The sequence below is a fragment of the Tupaia chinensis genome, unplaced genomic scaffold (assembly GCF_000334495.1).
Source record: "Tupaia chinensis unplaced genomic scaffold, TupChi_1.0 Scaffold000197_1, whole genome shotgun sequence".
Lineage (NCBI taxonomy): Eukaryota > Metazoa > Chordata > Mammalia > Scandentia > Tupaiidae > Tupaia > Tupaia belangeri.
Genome location: NW_006159672.1, coordinates 8786669 through 8795562, shown reverse-complemented (window position 1 = coordinate 8795562; position 8894 = coordinate 8786669). Strand labels below are relative to the sequence as shown.

Genomic DNA, 8894 nt, shown 5'->3' with positions numbered 1-8894 from the left:
CTTATGTTTCTATCTTATGTTTCTATCTCAGAAGTTACCATAACAGGAGAGGCATCTCAGGGACTGATGACTACTGTAAGCCTATATTCTGATGGGTAATTCTAGAACAATACCTACATCTTAGAGATATTAGCAAACAAGATCATCCATACCAAATACTTAGCCTTATGGTTGTCATGTCAAAGGGATTTCCTCACCTTTAATTATAATATGAAGGATTAGTGTTCCATTTGAAATCCATTCAATTCCTCTCTCCAGTTAAAAATCTGCTTGCTACACTTCTAGTGGAAGTAGCTTAGTATATTTTCAGTACTATCTTCTGTGTTTCCTAACAAATCGTTTGGATTCACTCATAAATTCTGAAAGAAATGTATCTCTTTGGTCTTTGGGGCGGGGGGAGGATAATGAAAAATAAATGGTTAAGACGGTTGGAAGCTGCCATTTTCACCATCCTCTTGCTAAATAAGCATCGGCTGCGATATTTCCTTCAATTCTCTGTCGGAAACAAGAACCTGGATATCATTGCAGAAGCCATCCCACAACAATGTGACATATATGTGATGATGGGACTGACCAGAGTACAGAGGGAGCTCAGCTGAGGCAGCCCCAGCTGCTGGTGGGTGGGTGAGTCAGTTCTCACAAAGAGAGGGACTAACAGGAGTCAAGAATTAAATATATGCTGGGCACCTTGCAAGCTGCTTTCACATACATTAATTTGCATCAGTCATATCAGGTAGGTACTGGTACACGCATTTTAAAGATGAGGAAATAGAGATACGAAGAGAGTGAATTATTTGTCCAAGGTATGGCAGATAAATGACCTCCAGACCAGAGCTTCTTGAATGAAAATATATATGTTCATCTTTTTTTTTAGAATTATTTATTTAATTTATTATTATTTTAATTTGACCAGAAAGAGATACACAGGGAAAGCGAGAGAGAGAAAGTGAGAAAGCAAGCCTGCCAGGTCTGGGACTTGAACAATAGTCAACTATGTGGGAGTCCAGTACCTTAACCCCTATGCCATCTGCTGGCCCCAACACATTCATCTTTTTTAAATGCAGATTGTGATTCAATATCTTAGGGATGGACCCCAAATTCTGCCCTCCTAATGAGCTCCTCAGTTGATGCTGAAATAAGTGAAAACTACAAATACAAAATGCCTTATGTTTCTATCTTATGTTTCTATCTCAGAAGTTACCATAACAGGAGAGGCATCTCAGGGACTGATGACTACTGTAAGCCTATATTCTGATGGGTAATTCTAGAACAATACCTACATCTTAGAGATATTAGCAAACAAGATCATCCATACCAAATACTTAGCCTTATGGTTGTCATGTCAAAGGGATTTCCTCACCTTTAATTATAATATGAAGGATTAGTGTTCCATTTGAAATCCATTCAATTCCTCTCTCCAGTTAAAAATCTGCTTGCTACACTTCTAGTGGAAGTAGCTTAGTATATTTTCAGTACTATCTTCTGTGTTTCCTAACAAATCGTTTGGATTCACTCATAAATTCTGAAAGAAATGTATCTCTTTGGTCTTTGGGGCGGGGGGAGGATAATGAAAAATAAATGGTTAAGACGGTTGGAAGCTGCCATTTTCACCATCCTCTTGCTAAATAAGCATCGGCTGCGTCCCTAGCTATTGGCCTCAAAAAGAAACGCCCCAATGTATTTGTCTCATAGCTAGAGAAGATTTATAGATTAGGAATTATAACAGCTTTCCGATTCCTTTTTAGCCACGACCTGATAGATAACGTCTGAGACACAAAGACCTCCCGGTTAAAACAAAGGGTTTGAACACGCTGTCGTGATTGGTTGGCCTATGGTCCAATAGGAAAGAAGAACCGGCTCTCTTATTTACATAAATTCTTCCCAGTCGCGGCCACCAGCTTCAGGCCGCCCAATCAGTTACTAGAGATTTGGAGCCTTCATTTGAATATAAAGATGAGAAATAACCCTGCCCTCACTGCATTACGGTTCATCTCTCAGTTTTCGCCAGTTCGCAATGCCAGATCCTTCGCGTTCAGCTCCGGCCCCTAAGAAGGGCTCCAAGAAGGCCATCACGAAAGCGCAAAAAAAAGACGGCAAGAAACGCAAGCGCGGTCGCAAGGAGAGCTACTCCATCTACGTGTACAAGGTGCTGAAGCAGGTACACCCGGACACCGGCATCTCGTCCAAGGCCATGGGCATCATGAACTCGTTCGTCAACGACATCTTCGAACGCATCGCCAGCGAGGCCTCCCGCCTGGCGCACTACAACAAGCGCTCGACCATCACGTCCCGCGAGGTGCAGACGGCCGTGCGCCTGCTGCTGCCCGGGGAGCTGGCCAAGCACGCCGTGTCGGAGGGCACCAAGGCCGTCACCAAGTACACCAGCTCCAAGTGAGGCGCGCCGCAGGCGCCGAAAACCCAAAGGCTCTTTTCAGAGCCACCTCCCAACTCAAAAAGGAGCATGCTGCCTGTTCTGGTTGTGTGTGACCTGAGATTCTTTCGGGTATTGAGAAAAATGGACAGCGCAATGGTGGGTCGCAAGTCCTGAGGTAAAACTAGGCCCCTTGTTCATAATGCCACAATTCCTAAAAAAAAAAAAAAAAAAAAAAAGACTTCCTGGATTAGTTTTGGTCACCGCTGAGAGCGGAGGCAATCTAGGCAATTGCACCTTGGACCTCATCCAGAGATCTGTAAGCGTGTGGCATGTACCTTGCATAGAGAGGGGCACAGGTCACCAGGAAGATCTTATGCCATTATTCCCTTATCTCTTGGGCCTCCTTGTGGGTGAGGCTGAAGGATGTCCTTGGTGAGGTCCTTGATGTAATTCTGTTGTGGCGCTTGGGGCCATCTTTTTCCTTGTGCCTGCCCTCCCTCCTTTGCCACAGTCTTCTGACCAAAAATAAATATTTCATCAGCATTGCACTTAAGCAGCTTTTGCAATACATTTCAAAACAGTGGGTGCACAAATCCTGGGCTCCATCCTCATCACTAAGCTAAAATCCCAATCCAGAGATTGATATTCCGTGTGTGTGAATATATGTGGAACCTGTAGACCAAAAGAGATCCTTTTTAATTAAACAAGTGTAGTACTGTTTTTAATATAGTAAGTCATAAGCAAAGTAAGTTTGATTGCTCAATGACACTAAACAACTAGGGCATGCTGGCCTGACTGGGTTCCAGGCTGTCCTAAAATATCCAATACCAGTGGTTCCCCAACCATGAAGAACATCTCAGAGCAACCCACCCCCCAAGAGCCTAAATATAGCCTGGGATCTGGATTTGCAACTCTGTTCCCACTGGTGAAAGATGTCCATATTCACATCACTGGTAACAGCTGTTCATTGTCAGTATTTAACCTCTTACTATGCAGCAAATGCATTTTTGTGACTGGAATAAAGGGACAAGTTTTTTTTTTTTTTTCCTCTCCAAATTCTTTGGTTTGCTCCAAAGAAGTATAATTAGCCAATTTATAATTTGCCATAATGATTAGCAAATTTAAATTGAAATTTCTAGCTGAGATGGATGAGAGGATGAATGCATTCTCTTACATGCATTTCAGACTGTGCCTGCAAACTCCCTCCAGTTCATTCTGGAACCTTAGTTTAAGAATTTGGCATCATTGGGACCAACAGTTAGCATAATGGCAATCTCACTGGACTCCCATGTAGCCAACTGCAGTTAGAGTACTGGACCCAGTGGCTTTAACTCATGCCGGGTGCATGTGCATGCGTGCGCATGCGTGCCCAAGATCCCAAGAGGAGAATGGAGGAGAAGGGATTGCGGTGTGGTCATCTTCCCTAGGGGGTGATTTCTCGCTCTCTATCTCTCTGTCTCTCTCTTTCTGGTGAGCATACAAGCCCTATAGCAAAAAACCTCTCCAAAAATATAAATAAATAAAATAATTTGGCATCATTGTTTTAAACCTAGAGAGTATATCCAATGTGTTTAGTGAGTCTGTTTCCTTAGCCTCTGCATATTCCCATATAGTTGATGTACAGACTTTACCTCTCCTTCAACTTAACATTTGTCTTTTTTGGTTGTAAGAATACAGGGGGCTGGCAAGTGGCATAGTGGTTAAGGCACTGGACTCCCATATGGACGACCATGGTTAGAGTCTTGGACCTGGTGGTTAGGTTTCTCAGTTTCTCTCTCTCCTTCTCTGGTCAAATTGAAAAACAATAATAATAATAAAATTAAATAAATAATTCTTTCAAAATATATAAACAGGCTCTGTATCCGTTTTCTCTCAATTTTCTTGATTATAAAATCTCAATAGCAAATACTCTGTTTAATTCCTTTGTCTTTCCCTTAACAGATTTGGTCCTAGGAAATAGGGACAAATACTGTTCACTCTAGACCTGGGGCTTACAAGTAGAGGCAGCATATTTTTATTTCAATCTTATACCAGAGGAGTCAGGACTGAGAAATTAATCAATGTTTTGTATTATCTTCAATTTTTTTTCATAGAATTATATCAGGAAATTATGAAATATTCATTTGGCATCTTGATTTTTATTTTTGGCCCTAAACCATGTTGTTGACTACTGCTAATACAATTCATCACATTTCTTTCTCTGCTGGAGGCCAGTTTCATTTTTATTAAACCTAAGTTATAAGCTTATTAAGGTAGAGGACCACATGTATGTGTATTTCACATGGCTGCAAATGCTCACTTAAGATATTGACTTCCAATCTATCCTGGTAGAAGGTTGGAAGCTTAGTCACCTATTTCAGAGTGGAAAGGACTAGATTTGATAGTTTTAGATACAAATCCTTTATTTCTTGAGATTTTCTTGACAAATCCCACTTACTTTTGATGATGAATTACTAAATTTGGGAATATTACTAAGAAGACAAGAAATTCAGCATAACAGCTAAGACAAAATTTCCATTTCTGTTTATTCTTGTAAATATTTTTCAGATCATGTCAATTATTAAAAAAAAAATGGAATTGCAGGTTATCATGGCATAAGTCTATGGGTCCAGAGGTCAAAGCAAGTAAAGGAGAGAGGAAGGTACCACCATACAGGTTATTAAAAGACCTGGGTTTGGGGGCCAGCAGATGGTGTAATGGTTACATCACTGGACTCCCATGTAGTTGACCACGGTGTGAATCCCAGACCCAGAGCCTTAAAACTCAGGCCCTATGTGTGAGCATGCCCAAAATCCTGAGAGGAGAATGGAGAAGAAGGAATTGCAGCATGGCCATCCCCCCTGGGGGGTGATTTCTTGCTTTCTGTCTCATCTGTCTCTCCAGTGAGTGCACATGCCCCATACAAAAAAAATCTTTCTCAAAACATAAAGACCCATATTTTACTGAAATTGTATTTTATAATTAGGTTTTGTTGTTGTTTTTAGAGATTTTCTCTATAGGGTGCGTGCACTCGCCAGACAGACAGAGACATAGAGACAGAAAGCGAGAAATCACCCCCCAGGGGGGATGGTCACGCCGCAATCCCTTCTCCTCCATTCTCCTCTCGAGATCTTGGGCACGCACGCACACACGCCCAGCATGAGTTTTAAGCCACCGGGTCCAGGACGCGAACCGCGGTTGACTACGTGGGAGTCCAGTGACATAGCCATTACGCTAACTGCTGGTTCCCATAATTAGGTTTTGATATCTGTTTTGAATAATTGTGTACAGCCAGATGCTTTTTTAAACACTAAGACTTTTGGCTACCTAGAAGCATGTTTAAATTTCAATTTACATCTTTTTTTGTAGAGAAAAGCAAGAGTTGAAACACTATTAAACATATAAAACATATGCTACATCAGGATGCAATTCTGAGGTAGAAAAAGAAGAAAATGAGTTCAGAGGAAAAAAGGATTATCTATAACATCTATTAAAGAAATTCATCATAAATGTTAATTATGTCCATCAAATCTATTTTCCAATAGACACCTTTAGGAAAAGTTTTCAGTTAGTAATAATCACACCTCAGATAAAGCTCATTGGCTACCATATTGTCACTGTGCAAAGCTCCAATAGGTACATACCTTTAAAAGACTGACATCACATTTTAAAATGCCTTACAATACCAACTTTATGTACAGTTTTCACATTTTTTAAATAGTGGACCCACCAGGGATGTGGGGAATGTTACTGACACTGAAGCCTAGAACCATCGTGTATGTCCTTCCCGCTGAGACCACCCAGCCCACTCGCCCCAGCCGGGGTATGCGACTGATTCCCTTTGGATAGATTATTTGGAAAAAGAAATCTAAAAAGCTGTTGTTTTATTGAATTTTATTGAATTTTTATTCCTGGCCAGACATGACGACACAAATTCAGTACTTCTGATTCTCACAACAGTTCAAAGAAGTCATTAGAAAACCTCTTCATACAAATAATGAATGCCAAGCTGTGAAACACGTTAAGCGATGTCCTTTCCAGAATAGACTCTTCATTCCAAAGCGCTTTTCCCTGAATCAAAATGGCACTTCCCAAATAAATGCTGAAAATTCTGTGTTACTCATGCTTCACAGGAAACAAAAACCTCAAATGTAGCTGAAGGCGGAGTAAATTACATTCGCTCAGAAAAAGGAAATTCGCTTTTTGAATTAACCCCTATCCGCGCCCTGCCCCCTCCCCCCCTCCCGCCCCTTAAAGATTAAAGCTACTGGCAAGCGGGGTCTCTTACTACATCCGGCTCCCACGCACAGGCCACTGCGTCGTCACCACTCTTGTTTTCCTTTAGCTTTCAAACACCTTTCCACTGTAGGATCCTGCCAAGACAAGTATACTCCCCAAACGTTCATGTCTTGGGGATAAAGATGTCTGTCTGGTCCGGCAAGGGTGGAAAAGTCTTAAAATGTAGAGCCAGGCGCCACCGCCAGGGAAGCACGACAACACAGGGCCTCACTAACCTCGTGGTCTAGCGCACCCCTGGCCACGAGGAGATACAATGGGCAAAGGGGAGGTAGGCACAAGGTCTTCTAGGGAGGGATGACCCACACACCACACGGGTGAAGACGACGCGGGGGCCAAGAATGTACCAATTTATCTACCAAGGGCGTTAGGAACTAACTCCTGCGCCGCCTCATGGTGTTTTAGCGGCTCTTTACCGAGGCAGAGGCGGACACGGGGTCCTTCACCACCACCAAACGTTACAGCGCTTTATCGCCTGGCCTCCTCCGACCACATTTGCCCTTCTCTCCGTCCTCACGCAGACCCAACGACAGCCAGTAACCAGGGAAACGAGTGCACATTGAGTATTTACGTAGCAACCTTTAGCCGTGTTCGAAACTCTTTCTCGATCGTGTGGGTGGCTCTGAAAAGAGCCTTTGGGTTCGCGGCGCCTGCGGCGCGCCTCACTTGGAGCTGGTGTACTTGGTGACGGCCTTGGTGCCCTCCGACACGGCGTGCTTGGCCAGCTCCCCGGGCAGCAGCAGGCGCACGGCCGTCTGCACCTCGCGGGACGTGATGGTCGAGCGCTTGTTGTAGTGCGCCAGGCGGGAGGCCTCGCTGGCGATGCGTTCGAAGATGTCGTTGACGAACGAGTTCATGATGCCCATGGCCTTGGACGAGATGCCGGTGTCCGGGTGTACCTGCTTCAGCACCTTGTACACGTAGATGGAGTAGCTCTCTTTACGGCTGCGCTTGCGCTTCTTACCATCCTTCTTCTGCGCCTTTGTAACCGCTTTCTTGGAGCCCTTCTTGGGAGCAGGAGCTGACTTGGATGGGTCAGGCATGATGGCGAAAGCCTCTCGGAATGAAGCGAACTACCCTCACCGCAACTGTATTTATACGTCCTGTATTCAAATGAAGGATCAGGAATTGGTCACTGCTGATTGGGTGAAATGATGCCTTCATCTGCTCTGGGAAAGGCGTATGCAAATTAAGAGATGCTAAATAAATCTTTTTCTGATTGGTTAACATTTTCATCCAATCGGATGCTGCCTACTAGCCTACCTCCTGACAATATATAAGAACTCATGGGGCCCCACTCCCCCGTTACATCAAGCCTTGGTCTTTGATTTGCTCTTGGCTCTGTGCTGTGTTGGGAGATGTCTGGGCGCGGTAAGCAGGGTGGCAAGGCGCGAGCCAAGGCCAAGTCACGCTCGTCGCGCGCGGGGCTGCAGTTTCCCGTAGGCCGGGTACACCGATTGCTCCGCAAGGGCAATTATTCCGAGCGTGTAGGCGCCGGCGCGCCTGTCTACCTGGCGGCTGTACTCGAATATCTGACTGCCGAGATATTGGAGCTGGCGGGCAACGCGGCGCGCGACAACAAGAAGACGCGCATCATTCCTCGCCATCTGCAGCTGGCCATCCGCAACGACGAGGAGCTCAACAAGCTGCTGGGCCGCGTGACCATCGCTCAGGGCGGCGTCCTTCCTAATATCCAGGCTGTGCTGCTTCCCAAGAAGACGGAGAGCCACCACAAGGCCAAGGGCAAGTGAGGTCGGCCGCCCTTGGGGGGACCCTTTTACGGACATCAAAGGCTCTTTTCAGAGCCACCTATTGTCTCAGTAAGAGAGCCGCACTGAACTTGCAGCCATTTGTCCGCCGGAGGCCGAGTTCTGTCATCCACATGAACATGTGCATCAGCGGTAGGGACCGGCTCTGGGAGAAACTGGGGGCCCATTGGACTGATTGTATGGTGGCAGGCTGGACGGAGTGTTCCGTTCCCGGGAAGGGAAACTCGTCCGTTTGGTAATCACCCCTTGCTCTTGAGTCTCTTCCAAAACCTCTAGGAGGGTTTAATATCGCCCACAGTGAAGGTGTCCTCATGATTACTAGCGACTACTTACCTTTGACTCCGGAAAGGGTTTGTGTGTGGATGTTAAGCCCAGAACGTGTTTTCTCCTCCCAGGGACAAACGGGTCGAGACAGCCAGTATTAAGTGTAATTTATGAATTTGACATTGTGAAAAATAAATCTTGAGATCTCTGTT

General features: G+C 44.7%; 3 protein-coding genes across 3 annotated transcripts; 2 read left to right on the top strand and 1 right to left on the bottom strand.

Annotated features, from left to right (window-relative positions):
- The first annotated feature begins 1984 nt into the window (after positions 1 to 1984).
- On the top strand, positions 1985 to 2407 carry LOC102472816 (histone H2B type 3-B). Its single transcript, XM_006146989.3, has one exon. It carries the CDS (start codon positions 2015 to 2017, stop codon positions 2393 to 2395), a length of 381 nt encoding a protein of 126 aa, XP_006147051.1. The 5' UTR covers positions 1985 to 2014; the 3' UTR covers positions 2396 to 2407.
- A 4788-nt stretch (positions 2408 to 7195) lies between these two features.
- LOC102473245 (histone H2B type 3-B) lies at positions 7196 to 7772 on the bottom strand. Its single transcript, XM_027771248.1, has one exon. The coding sequence runs from the start codon at positions 7690 to 7692 to the stop codon at positions 7312 to 7314; it is 381 nt and encodes a 126-aa protein (XP_027627049.1). The 5' UTR covers positions 7693 to 7772; the 3' UTR covers positions 7196 to 7311.
- A 149-nt stretch (positions 7773 to 7921) lies between these two features.
- H2AC25 (H2A clustered histone 25) lies at positions 7922 to 8894 on the top strand. The gene has a single exon (XM_006146991.3). It carries the CDS (start codon positions 8008 to 8010, stop codon positions 8398 to 8400), a length of 393 nt encoding a protein of 130 aa, XP_006147053.1. The 5' UTR covers positions 7922 to 8007; the 3' UTR covers positions 8401 to 8894.

Coding starts and splice junctions, on each gene's coding strand:
- LOC102472816 (XM_006146989.3), top strand. CDS start 2,015: ATGCCAGATCCTTCGCGTTCAGCTCCGGCCCCTAAGAAGGGCTCCAAG.
- LOC102473245 (XM_027771248.1), bottom strand. CDS start 7,692: ATGCCTGACCCATCCAAGTCAGCTCCTGCTCCCAAGAAGGGCTCCAAG.
- H2AC25 (XM_006146991.3), top strand. CDS start 8,008: ATGTCTGGGCGCGGTAAGCAGGGTGGCAAGGCGCGAGCCAAGGCCAAG.